At 38.2% G+C, this 19,103-nt stretch overlaps 1 protein-coding gene across 3 annotated transcripts in view; it reads left to right on the forward strand.

The window, feature by feature from the left end:
- snap25a (synaptosome associated protein 25a) overlaps positions 1-17,312 on the forward strand; it is a 31,811-nt gene extending 14,499 nt beyond the window's left edge. For 2 of the 3 annotated variants that reach the window (XM_023952808.2, XM_023952809.2), the window contains exons 3-8: positions 785-826; positions 4,136-4,184; positions 7,831-7,948; positions 13,032-13,151; positions 14,340-14,484; positions 15,692-17,312. In XM_023952808.2, coding sequence (XP_023808576.1) covers positions 785-826; positions 4,136-4,184; positions 7,831-7,948; positions 13,032-13,151; positions 14,340-14,484; positions 15,692-15,760 — 543 coding nt within the window. In that variant the 3' untranslated portion in view covers positions 15,761-17,312. Of the gene's footprint in view, positions 1-784; positions 827-4,135; positions 4,185-7,487; positions 7,606-7,830; positions 7,949-13,031; positions 13,152-14,339; positions 14,485-15,691 lie in introns of all 3 variants that reach the window. The other variant, XM_023952810.2, reaches the window with a different exon arrangement.
- The last annotated feature ends 1,791 nt before the right edge of the window (positions 17,313-19,103 follow it).

Here is a 19,103-nt window from a genome sequence, read left to right on the forward strand (position 1 = left end):
CTGCGCACTTCATGTTGTTATACGCCACAAATTCATGTGTCTGTGTGAACGCCACACACGTGCACACATGCTCCAGTCGCCTCCAGCTCCACATATGACTCACAGTTGTGCAGTTGAGCGGAATGCTAAACACAGATGTGCACACATATGCATGGATGTCAGCTGGGCACTAAATGGTGAAAGCAGCAAAACAGTCTCAGTCATTTCCAACAGCTTTGGGATCTGCATTCATTTTGGTAATTAGACTCAAAAACAGGAATGCAAAGAAAAGAAAACTTAAATATGACTGAAATATTTATATATGCAGCTGCTAGATATAAACTCTATTCCTTAGTTTTTATTATTCTAAATCCTGATGAAACATACCAAAGTGAAGGGCAAAATTTCTCAGTCTGCTGTTGTTCTGAGCTGTGCACTTCTCGGAAAGAGAACTGGAACATGCGCTCACATATGTACCGGTGCACGGGCTAATAATAGGTGTCCTCCAGTCAGAGAGGGGAGGGATCAAAGCCTGCTTTTATAACAAAAGTAAAGTTATTTTTATCCGCAGTGCTGCGGCGCTCTTAATGAGAACCAAACAAGTTCCAAAAGAAAACTCAGTTTGATTCCTCACACATGACCAGATAGAGATTTACACATCTATTACAACTGAAGATCCTTTTACGTGCATGAACATTTTCAGTACAATTCAGCATTTGCACCTCATGTGTCCTTATAATCTCTGTTTAGAGCTGTTTCCTGTCATTTGAGCATCACTCTAATAGAAGTTTTCATTTCCCTGCAGTCACTGGAGAGCACTCGCCGCATGCTGCAGCTGGTGGAAGAGGTAAGAGGCAGCCATGATGGAGCTGACACAATGACCTGTGTGTGCACTAAAGTTTCATTAGGAGCCTATAAAGGTGATGATTTAACACAATGGTCCCCATCTCACTTTTTTCGTGTCACAAAAAGTAAATATTAAGAAAGCAACCTACTTTTTACTTTACTTTACTTACTATTTATAATCTGATTCTGAAGGAAATTTTATTTTAGAAAACTAAATTCCCCACCACATCCAACTTATTCTTGATGCATGTTAAGTAACTCGGTCACGCATGAAAAATCTGTCTGCTACTTTCTTAAAGAAGCTGCGCTACATCAAAACCCCTGAGCTGGCAAATTTAACAAAAAACAAATGTATTTGGAAAAGCCTCTTTTGACAAAAAAGATCCAGTGAGGAAATAGAAGAGCCTTCGATTTCAAAAGAAAAGAAAGCTGCATTTAACAGACTAAAACCAGGAATCTTTACTCCAAAAATTGATTTATTGCAACAGTTGTTCCCAACATAATTTTGATGAATAATATTAAGCAACTGGCTGTCTAATGTTACGAGGATGCTGCTGATAAAATTCCTAAAACGGTCGATTCACATTTATGATTATAATTGGAAAATATCTGTTTTAGTGACCCTTTTTTTGTGTATGGAGTGGAGCAGGAAGCCCGTCAATTAGTTTCTAAATCACAAATACAATCTTTCAACTGGCATCTTTTTATCTGCTCCTGATTCACAACGATTGTAATAAAGAAATAGTCAGAAATGCAATTTAGAGTTCAATTTTCTTTAAATATGTCCTCCATCAGAAGGAAAAAGGCCGCAAAAACATGTTAAAGGTACCAAAAACACAATTTTTGTTAACCTGAATACAAGCTGTAAAAATGCTTGTTAAACAATGTGTTTTGTGAGATGCTGCTAGCTTCAGCTTCTCGTAGGGAGCAACACTTCTCACACTCGACAAAGTGGCTCCATTTCAGGTGTTGAAGGAAATTTGTCATACTCCCATTTCAAGTAGGAACAGTCCTCCAACTGATTTTGCAGTGTGTGGTTTGTTACTCCAAGACGGAAGTTGCGAAACCAAACTGGTTCTATAGAACTGAAGAAATTGTTCCTGCTCTGCCTCTTAGCTGGCTGCCATTTCAAACGACTGAGCGTAGTGAGAGACCTTAATTCAAACAAAAAAAGCCCAAGAGAGCAGAGTGATGTGGGAGAAAAAATCCAAATTTTCCCAAAAGTAATTTTGCTTAAGTTCAAATTAATTGATACCTTCGATTTACCTTCGATTTTTCTTTTTCAATGCTGAATCAATTTTTATGTGCAAATATTTTTCAGGTGCTCAAAATTATTTATCCCTCATGATTTAAAGTGATAGAGGTTTGGATTTTGAAGAAGGCCCACTGGGATGTTGGTGCCAGGGATCTTCAAAAAAAAAAAAAAAGCCCAAGAGCAACTTTTTATTCCTAAATGAACTTGTTAAAAGTCAAAGCTTTACTCTTAAGTCTCTGAACTTACTGGTCTGTTTGCCGATCACATCAGGTGTTGACAATAATGTAGGAACGGCATTCAAAATTGAACTTGATGGCTTCAACAAAATTTTAAAATCAAATGGAGATTTACTGGGAAGCAGCAAGAGCAAACATCAGATAAACAGATGGAGGAGGGAGGGAAGACGAGGGCCTCAGCGAGGCATGGAAGGACAGAGGGGCGGCGCACAGATATCTTCTGCCGCTCTCAAGGTCACATTGATCTGTCTCACTGTAGCTCCACCCCTAAAACTGCCCCGGGTGGAGGCAGACAGAGGAGACGAGAGAAAGGGGGAAAGTTTTACTGCTCCTTCAGGGTGATAGAACACCACAGAGATGAAGAGCAGGGAGAGAGAGGGAAAAATGAGGCACCAAACATCAAGCGCACATTAAAGAAAAAAACGCCCGAGAGAGTCAGCTTTAGCTGGCCTTGGCTGGAAAAATCAATACGTGAGAAAATAGAGGAAGTAAGCAAGGCAGACATCAGCTTTGTGATTAAAAACATTCATCTTCCGTGGATGTAACCTTCTTAGAAATAGCCAGAATGAAGCTTTCTGGAATAATTGCAAATAGACAAAAACAAAAGATTGATACAAAGTAATTGAAGTGCTCAACACCTTTTTGTGAGATCTGTGTCAAGTCTTTTGGTCACATATTCTTGATATTTATGAGGTTTCTAAGCAAGAGATGAAAAAACTTGCAGAATCGTTTTCCTTCATGATATCCGTTTGGATTTCTTTCAAACTGCTGAGAAAGCAGCTCAGTGGAAAGTGCAGAATATGAAAGCATTCTTGTGTGTCAGTAAGTGGGCGTTTACACTCACACAACATAATTGTAGCTATCGGGTCAGAGCAGGTGCAACATTTCACCTCACCAGACATTCATAATAAGATGTAAAGGAGAAAAGGTTGGGAAAAAGTGTTAGTTCTGAGAATGTTTGGAGGTTTTTTTAGTTAAAGGGGAATTTTGCAGGATTTATTTAGCCTTTAAAGACCCACTCCGATCACTTTGATTTATTTTCAAAGGGTTCCCAGCTGTTTATTAACTATGATTAAGTCGTTTTTAGCCTTATAAAAAGTGTCATTTTCTGAGAGACAGTTTCTGCAGAGCGACAGGAGTTTATTAGAAATTCGCCTCTGAGTTGTCTGCACGACTTTTGGCGCAGTGATAATCTATGTAAAAAGAAAAGTTTGTAAAAGGGAATAATCCGTTTTTTCAAAGCAAAACTCATTTAACCCTCGGACACCAGAGCTCTGGTGACACCTAAATAGAACTCTGACTATTTATGCAATCAACGTGAATACGCTGATTCTGACACAGAGAAAAGCAACACATTACTAACGTAAAGTGTTACAATACAGCACTTTTTGCGTTGATTGCATAAACGGTTGACGAGTTACAGTAGTCAAAAGAATGTAAACACTGGAGCTAAAGTTCCAGTGTAAATGGTTTAAACAAAAACCAAATCACTTAAACAAAAACATTAAAATGTCCTTTTATTGCTGCTTCTGAGATCTAAACCCTGTGGTCAAGCACAGGGGTGGGAGTATCATGTTGTGAGAGTATTTTGCTATCACAGCAAGTCATGTCACAGTAAAGTGAGGCATCATACCAGTTCCAGACTAAAATAATTAAGGTGGTTATTTAGATCTTATAAAAACAATAAAACCTTTTTGTGTCTTTTATTCTCCAAAAAACGTATTTTCTGATTTCTTTCCTGTCGCAACTAACCTTGATTTAACTCCGCCTATACTGCCCCCCCCACCCCTTTCCTCTTCTTTTTGTCTGTTTGGAATAGAGCAAAGATGCCGGCATCAGGACTTTGGTCATGCTGGATGAACAGGGAGGTAAGTCAACTAGAGAAAAGACAATAACTCATCCCCAACCAAACACTGAACTTATAATTGCTGAGATTATTTTAAATGGTCTGAGAACCTTTGTGACTGAGATGATTTGTTTTGTATGCTTATTCTTTTATTGCTTTTTCAAATTCATTTCTTTTTTCCTTCCTTATTACACAGAAGTGCCGTTATAACTACAGCTTGATTTGATGCATGGTACCTTTGATTTCTGAAGGGTGGAGGTTGTTCCTCCATTTGCCTTCCTTAACCTTTTGTTTCCTTTAGCTCACATTTTTCTTTCACCTGATAACTTTTTATTTGCCACCAGCAATTTTTGGGTAGTTTTGTTTTTTAGCCAAAAAAGACAGAAAATAATTACCTTCAAAGTGCCAAATCCTTTAAAGATGTATAATGTTGTGGAGCCACAGCTGAAAGCGGCGGCCGTAAAATTTCTAGACCGTTCTTTGATCTGTGTGTGTTGATTTGGAAGACTTCTCGTCAGTTTTTGAATCAAGCTCTGATTGCAGCCGAACAGGCCCACAATATTTTTGTTGCATAAGAAGAACGATTGATTTAACTGGTAATGACAAAATAAATATCTTTTGTCTTTCAAGCCATAAACCGATTTGTACAATCCCTGGTTGAGCAGCGACAGACACGTTTTAGAGGAGAAAACTGATGGAAAAAAGGATCAAATAAACCAAAAACAAACGGGAAGATCATTCTTAAAACAGTTTTTCAACAGGAATACCTTTGCTGAACTTTGCAGTTCAGATGAAGTAATAATCTAATCGAAAATCAAATTAAAACTCTGAAAGTTTGTTGATCTTCATAAAGGTCACATCTTTCTATAAGCAACTCAAAATATCCTAAAATTCATGCCAACCAGGGATTTTGACAAATCATAACAAGTCAGTGAACTAGTTTTCACTCCATATTTAACCGTGCCACATCCTTTTTCACACTCAGCTTGCACTGTATTTGCTTTAATCACAGCCAAAGTGGAAATGCTCTTTTTTTGTGTTGTTTCTGTGGAACAGCCACCAGCCCACTGTCCACCACATCAGCATGATAAACCAAGGCTCCTAAATCACAGCCCTAACCGATGAAAGAGCTCAAACTTCTGCTGAACTGTGTCAAACACAAGCAAAGCAGATGTCAGATCAGGAAGTTACAGTCAGTCTGCAGGCAGCACACATCCATAAAAGATAATAAAGGGCATCTCGTCATTATCCTGTCTTAATTTGCAGCCACAGCGGCCTTTAATACATTATCTACTGTTTGCTTCTGTATTATTTCAGGGATGTGTGCAGTATAAGACGCAGGCATTACTTCAGATACGGTTTTTAAATAACATTTTTTAAGTAACATCATAACATTTAATTTTACTTTATTTTGGCACCATAAGTTCTTCAATATTGAGGAAGTAGATCTGTTAGTTTTGCACGTGCCTGTAGGTGCTTAAAGTAAGACTTTTATTTTGAAGTTAAAAAACAGTAAATCCTACAAAGATGTTCAGCTTGATGGAACCATGAGAGACTATAGAGTACGAAGAAATATGTCCTTCAATGCTGAATTGTGAACTACATATTAGTTTATTGGGAGATATAAATATTCTTTTTAACAATAGTTTTATTATGGATTCAAACAAAATAAGTAATGTTTCATAAAGTAATGGAACAGCAGTGGTCAAGAACACATGCAGAAACTTTACATCAAGTCACATAAGATGTGAACAATGTTTTTTTCTTCATTTTTATTATAGGAAAATATTGAAATGCAATTTTAAAATATAAATTTAAAACAGACAGAAAATGTTGCAGAAATGTTTAAAGTATTCAGGGAAAATGGTTAGAAATTATGCTGAATACATTTTAATAACTCTTTGTTCCTGATTTTAAACTTTTCCCCAATTTTATTTAAAGATGACAGTTATGGAACCTAACTTTTTCTGGGAACTGATTTTTAACTGACCATTATTGGTTTCTGATTTGACCAATAAACACAAATGATTCATGTTTTTAATTCATTTAACACTAAAAACTCCACAGTTAAAAATAAACATTTGCTGAGATTCAAAAGTGATTAATTCTTTTCTGGGACATTTTAACTCAGAAAAGGAAAACCTTAATTTGTTTATAATTAAACCCAACAATTTGTAAGACTCTAAAAAGTAACACAAAAATAGATTCCAACATGAATAACCCAAGACTTCTTCTAAACAAGTTATACTAATACATTTTTTAAGCGTGTATGTAACCATACATTTAAAAAAGAAGCACAAGCAAAATTTTAGTCGTTTTTCCTTTTTTGTGCAATTTGGGGGTTTATTCAGTACGTAGCCCCTGCAGAGACATTGAAGAAGAGAAAAAATTGAAGTAAAACAAAAAAATTTAAGTAAAAATAATAATAATCATAATAACTTATGCTGTCTTGTTGTCTTGTTGATAGAAACAAGTTGTCTTGTTTCTATCAAATATAGGTTTCGTGTATTTTTTATTACAATTGATTTCTCTAATCTAAAATGGATTTAGGGTTTTTATTTTCTTTTTTTGTCATTTCATGTCATTCATTTTCTTTAATTTATAAAAACTTTCTTCCACTATACAGAAAATACAATGTCATGTATTTTCTCATAAAGCAAACGTTTGATTTGTCTCCAAACACCTCTGTGTTTCACAGAGTTAAGTTATGTTTAAAAAAGGAACTTTGTAGAAGTTAATAAATAGTTAAACATGCTGAAATAAATTAGATGAAATTGTTAAATGAAAGTTGACATAAGATGATACTTTTGTAAAGCTGTTACATCTTCAAATAAGACACAGTTTTTGCCATATCATTGTTAAAAAGTAACCACTGAATGGTGCAACTTTTGACCACATTAGGGAAGAAAAACCTAAATTTTAAGGTTTACGGATGTGTGCTTCCTAATATTTATTAATTTAATGAAGCAACTTTTTGTAAACCTTATTGTTAAGTGTTGCTAAGTTGTCTTTTATTCTCAGACTGCATCAGTTTGTCATCAAATCTTAAAAATTGTTTGGGATTGTCCTACATTTTTTTATTGAATGAAACACAAAACACAAATTTTATTTTGAAAATTCAGCAGGAACTCTTTGGCAGCTACAAACCTGTTTTTGGTCCCAAAAAACACATGATCGTACTGTGGAGTGTCCAGTCTAACCCTGCCACTCTCACACACAGGAAGTCCAGCCCCACAAGCACACATCTGTCAGTTTCTGCTCATCATAACTCATATTTCTGTCAATGAAATTCATTCCACTACTGTCATCCCTTTGTCCTGACCAGAGCAACTCGATCGTGTCGAAGATGGCATGAACCATATCAACCAAGACATGAAGGAAGCCGAGAAAAATTTAAAAGATTTAGGGAATTGCTGTGGGCTTTTCATATGTCCATGTAACAAGTAGGTACTGACGATGTGCCCCAGAGGTTCTTTACATATGTGGTGGCGTCCAGTTTTTCCTTTTTATTTTTTATCTTTTCTTTAACATGTTTTTTTTGGTTCAGTTCCTTCCGTCATAGTGGGTGTCTGAAGATGTTGTCTTCTCTCCTTTGTCTTCTCTTGATCTCTCTTTCTCTCTCTGCTTCTCTTCATTCTGTGGGGGATAAATGACTTGTGTTTAATCAGAGCAACTGGAGCGCATCGAGGAGGGAATGGACCAAATCAATAAGGACATGAAGGATGCAGAAAAGAATTTGAACGATCTAGGGAAATTCTGTGGTCTTTGCTCCTGTCCATGCAACAAGTAGGTGCTGCCTGCCTGCCTGCCTGCTATTTCGAAATAAGACTCAGTATCTCAGAAAAAGAAAAAGAAACATCCGGGGAAGAAGTGGCATCACCGCGGCCATCAGCCAATAATCTGCCCTGCTTCAGATTGAGATGTTTGAGGCTCTCTGTCATCCACATGAGGTGGACTCAGGAGGATAATTTTCTAGAAAACACTTCTAATCCACTCAGAAAGAGACTGTGAATTAAAGGTTAAACTGAAATAACAAACCTATATATTGATCCATTTATTAATGGAGATCTGCAGTTTGTTTTGTCACTAATTGACAAAACCTACAAAGTTCAACGACTTCATGATCTACATAAACAATAGCTAAAATTGTACCTTACTGCCCCTTTTATTGTAGAAATTCACAGCCGTTTCTCGTTTGTGCTTTCACACCAGGATGGTCCAACAAATTAGGCTCAAATTGGCAGAGAATACTAAAGCACTTTAAACCTTCATTTGGTTTGATTTGCTCCTACACTATTGACCAGACCATCTAAAAACATCATGCAGCTGATTTGTGGAAAATGGTAGTGTCCAAAATGAGCACCGACCAGGAAGAAAAACAAGCACGATGGAGAAATAAGTCCATCACATAACCGTACCTCTTCAGCGAGCGATGTTTACTCACAACTAGTTGAACACGGACGAGCAAAATGTTTCCATACACAAAATACATCACTTCCTTTATTTGGATTTTTTCCCACCATGGTTCACTTCCACGTAAACCAAACATTTTTTTTTGACAAAGCCGATTTTGCTTCTTTAGTTGAGCCAGAATTCAGATGAGTTGTCACAGGTGTTTTGGCCCAAACAGCCTAGTGTGAAAGCACCCTTTGAGTAAATCTACTTCAATCTTTTTTTAATTTTTTTTGGATTTAGGAGGACTACTTGTAAATAATAGAGCCACATGACTTTATTTTAATTATTTATTTAAACTTTAAAACTGATCAAATCCAGATCAGGCCTCAATAGGTAAATATGATATCCTCGAGACCTCGATCCTAGTTCCACATCTGACAAAAGTCCACTTGCATTCCAGTCTCAGCCAATCCTTTTAACATTTGGTCTTTAGAAAACTCCCCAGTCAATCCACAGTCTGTGCAACACTCGAAACAAACCACTGATGTCCAAATCCCATGAGGTCAAAAAGGAAAAAAACAAACCAAAGTTTTCAAGCTTTCCCCCACGCAGCATCAAAAAGTGCCTTCCCTGCCCAGTAAAAGTGCCATATTGTCTAACCTTCCACTTCTCTAAACAGCTTCATGATGAGAGTCTTTAAATGCAGGGGTATTTATTGTATTCCCACCTGCAAACACTGTATGGATCCCCTCTGAGGAAGAATATTCCAATAATGATGCATGGTGAAGAGGAAGAGTAGCATTTCTTCTGATTCTCTTCACTACTCACTACTTAGTGCAAAGAAAAGGAAAAAATTAGTAATCATGTGTCTGAATTGCATTAAAATGTTCTTTTAGGGTCTAGGGAGGAGTGAGAGAATTCAGACACAGCTCCTTCTGCAGCTATTGGCCAATAAAAGCATTAACATATTTACCCAAAAGAATCAAAGAGCACGGTTCAGAAGCCTCTTGACGTCTTACATCCTTTATAAAATGAAACCTTTGCTGGAAATGTGCTGATCTCAGTCCCAAAAAAGGCTTTGGCCAGTCTGGTCCAGGACAGTTTGACACTTCTCCTCATCTGCATGATCTTCTACCACCACCGCACCGTGCTAACATCCAGTAAACCCTCACCTTTTTGCAGGCCACGATACCTCCCTGTTCCCCTCTCCCCCCACCTAAAACAACCCCTTCCTGCTCCGAGCGCCAATGACATGGAATGACTGGCGAGCATGACCCTTGGAATGCTCATGCATGCATGACGATGCAACTCATAACAGAAATGCTGCCTGCGACAATGCTCTTATTTACGGTAAAAAAGGGAGTTGATGAAGCCTTTTTTTTGTTCTTTTATTTCTGTTTAATAATTTTAAATAAAGGAATAAATAGTATTCCAAAATGTGTTTTTGATCTCAAAAGTCTTAAATAGGTTAAATGTTGTTTACAAGAAAAACAATGCAACATTAAAGACCCACTCTGACCACGCTGATTTATTTTAAAAGCAATGATCTCTAATAATTGTTTTTAGCCAATTTTTTTTTTAAATGTTTCGTTTTCTAGGACATAGTTTCTGCAGAGTGGCAGTAGTTCATTCGAAGATTTGCCTCTGAGTTGTGGGTGGGACTGTTGGGCTAGAGCAAACCACACAAGTAGTTGGAGGTTTGGAAGGAATCATTGAAAACAGGTAGTTAATTTTTGGGAGAATCGTCATCCCAGCGTATTTTCTGTCACAAATAAACTATTTTTAAAACTGCATATTTATCATCTGCTCCCGATTAATAACTATTCAAATAAAGAAAAACTCAGAAATGCTATTTTGAGCCAAATTTTCTTAATATTAGTCCTCCATCATCAGATCAAATGCCATAAGAACACAGAAAAAACACAATTTTCATCAGAGTGGGTCTTTAGAAATTCAATACATGCTTTTTTTGCTCTTATCGGTGAATTACATTTTCTAAACCCCGTTCAGATATCAAATATCAAATTTAAACCAAGTGCCTTGAGTGTAATATGACAAAGAGAATATTTCATGAGAAAAAAAAAAACATCAGAGCTTGAAGAAGCAAAAAAGAAGACTAAATGCATGACTCATTCACGGCACAAAAAAAAAAAACACACAGGAGGGAACTGTTTGTTTCTGTGAGAAACTAGGTCAGATGTGTGCAGTCAGGTGTCGTCAAAGATCCACTCAAAGCTTGGTTTGTCGAAATTTTATATCCTGCCTCTCCACCTCTTGTCTCGCACATGGCGCCGTGTGGGGATCCAGCTCGCTGTCCCTCTGCCCCCACCCTCCAGTCGGTTGTACAGCAGCATCTCTGCAGTGGCACCTCTCCTGCAGAGCACTGTGCTGAACGAGCCTCTCTCCTGCACGAGCGACTCAACAGCACTGTTGGCTTAGACCTTCTCCTGCAGGGCACTCACTCTCATGTAGGTCAGTCTTATCTGATAGTGGCGTGTTAGCCTGCTGGGACGACAGCCTCAAACTGACTGCACACATGTTCTGGAGGTAAAAGCATCAAATTAAAAACATGATCATTTTTTTTGCTGGGATTTTGGAGTTGTGCAGCTCGCTGTATTTTTAATCTTCTCTGCACTTGGGGTGTCTGTTGGAATTAGCTGACTTTGAGGTGCTTTAAGTCTTTTTTTAAATCAGTCTGCCTCTGATTGGCCTGCAAGATTGCTCAAGGAATGAAGTGGAGAAAATGAGTTTAGTTTCACGGCGGGAATTCACAGTGCACAGAGAACTTAATCAGATCATCTCAAGTCAATCACAGAAAACCTGATTACATGTGTGCAAAACATCCGATCCCAGAGAGCAGAGGGTAGATTGCAAAATTAAGATGGAAAAAGAACATGTCCAAAGCAGAAAGATGAATAGAAAGGCTAGAAGAAATCAAGGAATCAAAGCATGGGCCCAGTGAATGCTTGCCAAAGTGTAGTGTCAGCGGGGACAGAGCTTGCCTCAGTCCATCTCTATTAATAAATGCAGTGTAGGAGGCAGAACCGTCATCATCCATGATGCAGCTAGAATCCAACTTCGCAGTGGTAAACAAAGCCCAGAAATGATCATCAAGACAGCAAAAAAGGCTAAAAAGATCCACTCCAATCATCTTTTAATCTATTGTAAAAGCATTCCCAGAGGTCTCTTAAAGTGTAATTATGTTGTTGTTTTAGTCAAAATCTAAAAACCTGTGTCGTTTTTTAGGACCTAGTTTCTGCAGGGTGACAATAGTTAAATAGAAATTGACCCAACCTCACTTCCCATCATCCATCATAGCAGGGAGGTTGAAGCCTCTACGTCAATACAAATATTTTCGAACTGCATTTTTTGTCTGCTCCTGATTTAAATTAAAAAAATATACTCAGAAATGCAATGTTAAGCTTAATTTTTCTAATTTATGTCCTCCACCATCAGGAAAAGGCAAAAAAAACATGTTAAAAACTGAATTTTCACTGGAGTGGGTTTATAAATACAGAGACAATAACACATACAGATTCCCTCCAATCTTGACGGTTTTCTGCCAGATGAGACAGAGTGAGGCGACATTTTCAAAGCCATGCTGCTAAGCTGTGGTGTGGCGTGTTAGCACGGCTGTGTTTGACGAGAGGCAGGAATGATTTTTGGATGGCAGGTGTCATGCTGTCAAAACCTCCGTCGCACTCATTGCTGTGACGCCAAATGGTCAAAAGAACTCTGCCAGGGAAAGGGAAAGTGAGGTCAAAAATATTTAAATAATCTAAAGCTAACATGGGGTAGGGGTAGAGGGGGGTGCTATTGAAAATGAAATGTCCAAAAGGGGTTTTTATTCTCCAGTGACTCCCTCCAGTGTCTTATTATGTTTCATTTCCTTTTGTTGTTTGGCAGTTTGTCCTCAGCATTGGTCGTCGTCCCTCCTGAGAATGTGACCGTTCTGTACTCTGTGTTGTGTGTCCGCCAAAGGCTTGTCTATGTGTTACTGTGGGAGCGGGATGGGGGTTTGTCACTGCAACGATGCAGGAGGGAACCTGTTGCAAGAAAGAATCAGTGAAGGAAATAATGGAGATGCATGTGTAGATAATATATGGGATGCTATAATAATGGAAGTGGCCTGTTTCACTTTAACTGTAGCCCTTCTGCACTTTTTTTAACAGTTTGCACCTACTAAACCCAATTTACCAACCAGTCCATGCTTGCTATGCTTTGCTTGAATTGAATTGTAGTCCCCCCCCCCTCCATTTATTTATGTGCTGGATGCATGAAACCAATTAACACATTTGTGCCAGCCTGACCGTGCCACATGCAGTTGACCAAAGAGCTGTTGCAGTGCCTCAAACCCAAGGCTCTCCTTGTAGACTCAAGAGAAGCCAGTCAGGTTGAGGTAGATGATGAGTGTCCCTCCTAAGCTGCTAAGTAATGGTCTGTCTTCGCACTCCACACTGCTATCACCATCAAGGATGAAGAGCGGCGCCAGCAAGGCCTGGGGGAACAATCAGGATGGGGTGGTGGCCAGCCAGCCCGCCCGTGTGGTGGACGAGCGTGAACAGATGGCCATCAGCGGAGGCTTCATTCGTAGGTAAGGAATGAGGCGGAGACCCAAATCAGAGATCCAACCGATGAAAAAAAGGATCATAAAGTTCATTCGATGCCAGTAGTTTGCCAAAAGCTAGCTAAATGGTAAAGGGCATATATTTGTACAGTCCTTTATCGTTAGAAGCGCTTTACAGTCACAGTCCTGTTCACCCATGAACACACATACAATGATGGTGGCTCCACTGTTGAAAACTGGCACCAACCTAAGACCACCAGGAGCAATGTGGTGTTCATTGTCTTGCTCAAGTACACTTCGACACAGGAGCAGGCAAGGTTGAAACTGAACCTGCGATCTCCTGATCAGAGGTTCACGGCTCTACTACTGTACATGAGAAAAATCTGTATTTTCAGTTGAACCTCAGGTACTTCAGGTTTCCTAGTGGAACCACAAGGACTACAACTTTGAAAATAAAAAAAACATCTTTGTCTGTACCACCAGATTATTCCTTTACTGATTATGGCTAAGTTTTTTTACTTGGTAGAAATGCTAAAATATTTTGACCATCAATTGATCTAACAGACAAGACTCTCAGAAGTGTGTAGATTGATTCATTCATTTATTCATCATGTTGACCCTCAACCCCATCCTCAGTGCTGCCCACCTTTCCAATCTTCAACTTGCCAATTGGCAATCTTCTCCAACCCCAAATTTTGGATGGCCTCTGAGAAAAATCCAGGCCCATAGGAACAAGCCTCATCTTCTTGGACAACGGAGGTTTTGGACTTACTCCTACAATGTGGAGACACTGGCTACAGATCCAGCGCCTCAGGCTCTATGCTCTGCGGTGGTGACACCAGACAGCACCAAAGGCTCAAAACAAGAGTCCTTTTGTAAACTGTTCAATTTAGTTCTATTCTATAAAAGTATCTTTCTACACACTATTTAAAAAAGAAAGAGGAAGTTCAAATTCGTCGACAAGAACAATCATTACATCAAATAAACTGTCTACCAAATATGATTCCCTCCAAAAAACCTTTTCAACACTCAGTCAGACATGAAAGATCTAATTTTTGATCAATATTTCTTTCATTTTTTTATATTTCGATCCAATTCATTTTTTTTAATTGTTGTGAGGGACCCCCAAAGAGTGTTGTTGTGTGGGTGGAGGATAAGGTTTGGTCTTCCTGCAGACCCTTAAGGGTTCTTATGTGGCCTCGTTGTTGCACGCAGGGTAACAGAAGACGCTCGGGAAAATGAAATGGACGAGAACCTGGAGCAGGTGGGTGGCATCATTGGCAACCTGCGCCACATGGCCCTGGATATGGGCAACGAGATCGACACCCAGAACCGCCAGATCGACAGGATCATGGAGAAGGTGCAAAAAAACTCATTTTTATTCCCTCTTTTATTACATTTTGCCTCCTGTAACTTATTTTTTGTCGCCTTTTTAACCTTATAATGCCATGTTTATCAGAGCCAAATGACCCTATGTGTGCAAAAGAAAAAAACATAGTGCAGTAAAACCTTAAATGAAAGAACTGAATGGATTACAACCAGAATCTCGATAAAATGTTTTGGGTTTAACTGGAGTGCATGACAACAATGGAATCTGTGCTTTCAGCAAAGCTGAGAGAGAGACTTTAAATCATGACATTCATCGCATAGAACCAGAAATTGCACCCACTGGCGTTAAGCTACTTTAATTGTTGAGGGGAAATAAATAGTTTGATAAATCGTAATTAAATTTAGTTTAAAACTTCTGCAGGTACAATGACACAGTGACGGTTAAAACAATGCACAGAAATGCATTGTTTTAAACATAAACATAAGGAAATGGTCTTTGAGAGACACGGAAAAGAAAAATTAACCCAAGTATGAAAACCAAGTAAGGGTTAATGCCCGCCGAGGAGTGAAATATAAGGACGACGCAGAGGCCTGGACCATCTGACCCAAAACGGAGGACATTAGCTTCTGCGAAGTCCATTCAATTCTGTGTTTAAGTATTCACCCAGACCATGGTATATTGGCACTAATTTTGTAAAATTAGATAGCTTCAAAGTGTATTATTACGATGTACTTACCCCTTCATGTCTCTAATTCACAAAGTACCATGACATCCAGGACTGCACTTAATTTAATATTGCATTGGATGGAAAAAATATTGAAGAATTTTTTCTTTTGTATAAATGGAAATATAGTCAGACATGAAAGGGTTAAAGGTTAAATGTTATGAATGAACACTAGACATTGATGAGAGTAGTGATATCAGATGAGTTCATTTTATATACAATCTACCAGCTACACAATATTATATTGATTTATGTATGCGTGAGGGTAAATAAAAAAGTTTTCCTTTTTCAAGCTGTAAATGATAAAAGGGTCCCAAGCTGCATTGCAGAAAATAAAGAGAAAGTTACAACATGAAAGTGAGAAGGTTCTCTACTAGTTTGGACAGTTTATTCCATTGAAACTGATTTTTTTTTTTTACAGAGAACAGGCAAATAACTTGTGTTGAGATTTCTCATGCATCTATGAACAGACAAAACTAAAAATCTTCTCTCCCTCCTTCTCCTGCTCTCCAGGCTGATTCCAACAAGACTAGGATTGATGAAGCCAACCAGCGTGCCACAAAGATGCTGGGCAGTGGCTAAGCGCCGCCGGCCCCAGAGCACAATCTTCCCGGCGTCCCCGCGCCACACATCAGCAGGCGCTGACATGCTTTCATCATGGTCTTGACCTTCTAGGTTTGCACACATGCACATATCACACCTCCCCTTACTCATTGTAAATGCTGTTCTTCGTGTCGTCTGTCCAGCTTTTTTCAAGATGATTGTCCTCGTAAAAAGATTATTTCTATTATTCCGTATATCATTCTTTCCAAAGGTTGTACATAGTGCTGACTTGATGGCTCTCTAGCTCACTTGTGAAGTTTTTAATTCTCTTTATCATAAATATATATACACATATATACATATATATGTATATATATATATATATATAAAATAAATATTTGAAGTACTCTGAATGATAAGTATATTATAGGAATGCTCAAAAAGTTGTTTGTTTTGTTATTTTTTCCTTTCCAGTATCTCAGTATTGTCTTTGTAAAACTGTTTCCCTCCATCCGGGCTACAGTCCCGCTTTTTTTTTGGTGTTATGACAAACGAAACAGAGAGGGCAGGGGGGCGAAAAGCACCAGTTAAAGCTTTACAAAGCTGCGGCACAGCGGAGAAAGGTTTGAAAGAGCACACGCAAAGAGAAGGCAGTCGTTTTCCTTCATCGCAGTCATTCTGAGTTACTGTTATGACAATGTGCAACTTAGACTCTCTGTAGCTGTATTAGACATTGCATTCCAAGTGACGTGAATTGTGCGTTCTCTGCATGACAAATGGTAGATTTTAGTCTTATAAATAAACCATGTCTGAAAAACATATATAAAAAAATGGTAATATGGCCGTAGCAAATTGACAAAACGCATGCTCCATATTAGGACACAGTTGATCGTTCCATACTCCTGCAAGTTTGCAATAGTGCCACTCTCTGTCTTGATGATAATTACCGACTGTGACCATCTCGTTGTACAAAAATGCAAAAGGGATTCAAAGTAAAACAATAAAAAGGGTGTGATGAAGTTGGAGTGAGATACGAGGACTTGGGGTTGCAAAAATGAAAAAAAAAGAAAAAAAAAGACCTGTTTTCTAAATGATTATGCAGTTCACCGAAAAAGACGTTCTGTTGTGTTGAAAGATGAGGACTGGTTGTGTACTGTAACATAGGTTTTGGATGCTCTGACCATTAAAAAAAGTAAATAAAAGTTTGCAATGTAAAGCAAAAGACGCATATTTCTGAGAGACCTTACTTTTCTAAGACTGTACCTGTAAGTTTCTTCTCCCCGTGTGGTTTGTTATTGGTAAAAAACTAATACAGATAGTATTAAATGACAGTAACTATACTCTAAAACTGCAAACTAAAGGGTTCTTATGTTGCTTCTGTACTTTAGAACTATGCACACCAAATCGCCAACATGTTACGTAGTTCCAGTAAGGTGACTGAATCCCCAAACCTGAATGACACAATAGCAGAAACTGTGAGATTGATGTCCTCAACGCATGTAATATTAAAGACTCCCTCTCTGTATTCTGTCAGTGTGTGAAGTGGTGGGCATTTTGTAGCTAGCTAAATTGATTAAAGTAATAAACCCTAGTTGCACTTGTGTCTGTGTTTATTGGTGTCAGGTTTTAATTCACCATAGCAGCAGAAATAACCAGAATCCTTTTAATCGTGTTTGGCTTAGTCCACATTCATTACACATCATCTTGTTCAAACTATATAATCGTTGTAATCCAGTGTAATACTTTTTCATGTATTTTTTAAAATTAGTTTTTATTATTTATCTTAGTTCTTTTTTAAACTAATGATACTACCTTTTTTGTTTTCTGTTTTTCTATCTATCTATCTATCTATCTATCTATCTATCTATCTATCTATCTATCTATCTATCTATCTATCTATCTATCTATCTATCTATCTATCTATCTATCTATCTATCTATCTATCTATCTATCTATCTATCTATCTATCCATCCATCCATCCATCCATCCATCCATCCATCCATCCATCCATCCATCCATCCATCCATCCATCCATCCATCCATCCATCCATCCATCCATCCATCCATCCATCCATCCATCCATCCATCCATCCATCCATCCATCCATCCATCCATCCATCCATCCATCCATCCATCCACCCAACCAACTAGCTAGCTAGCATCATTCATTGACTTTGAGAACTGGACAGAATTAGTTTGACATCACCCATAGAAGATGTCTTGCTTCAGGCTATCAAATAAAGTCAATTCAGTCGTCATCTTTTCACGATATTGGCGCCGACGTGTTGGAGCCAGATGATGTTGGTAAGCATAAATATCAGCTATTAAGCTAATTTATTCTATAATCCTGTGCACCCTATGCAGTTCAGCTATGAGTTACAGTAATAACGCAGATTTGCTCTTTACTCTGACACCTTGACTGGCTGAAAATTCATGAAATAACAAAAAAGGCTTTTATATCAGTGTTGAAAGGGAAAACAATGGATTCTAATGAGTTTGAGGTTGGACCAGAAGAACTAATCTTGAAAAACAAATTATTTGCAGAAGACACATTACGAAACACAAATGAGCCTATGAGAGGCGCGTGGGGGACTGAGGGTCATCAAGGTAATCAGTAAAACCGTCATGATCACCTGACGGGTTTACTGAGGGTTGTCAGTAAACCAGTCAGGGTGACCCGACAAAAGACACACAAACATTCGCCCTAAAACAGAAAACAATGGAGAAATATGACTTAAAAACACCAACAAACATTATCCCTTGTGCTATCCTTGGCACTTTAGCATTGGGAGTTGGGTCATCTAGACCCAGTTGAACCTTTTTTCTTCAATGATTTGTGATCTTCACTGGTGTCCATGGATTACTTGAAATCTTTCCACCTTTATCCATCTTTGTTATGGTAGGGAGAACACATCAAAGCAAGGGTGGGGTCATCTAAGATAACACAAGGGTTATAAGAACAATTTTCATCAGAATGGGTCTTTAAAGATTACCTAACAGCTAGATCATCTTTTGATCTATTGTAAAAGCATTTGAGTTAAGAACCAAGTGTTTTATTTAAGATTATGCAGTTTTTAGCCTAAAAAAGAAACCTGTGCCATTTTCAAAGACGTAGTTTCTGCAGAGCTGCAGTTGTTCGTTAGCTTCTCACAACTTCAACTTACCATTACCGGTGCAACAAAAATGGCGAGCAATATTGGAGCACGGATACACGGATCTGGTCATCTTCAAGTGGATGTATCGGAATGGAGAAGAGCAGGAAACTGGTGGCTAGCTGATTGTAGTTTTTATGTAACAACTACAAGCTTTTTCCAACGACATTTTTTCTCCTGCTGATTTATAATTATTTAAATAAAGAAATACTCAGATATGCAATTACAG

This window comes from Oryzias latipes, chromosome 24 (genome assembly GCF_053564925.1).
Source record: "Oryzias latipes strain Hd-rR chromosome 24, Olatipes_Hd-rR_3.1".
NCBI classification, from domain to species: Eukaryota; Metazoa; Chordata; class Actinopteri; order Beloniformes; family Adrianichthyidae; genus Oryzias; species Oryzias latipes.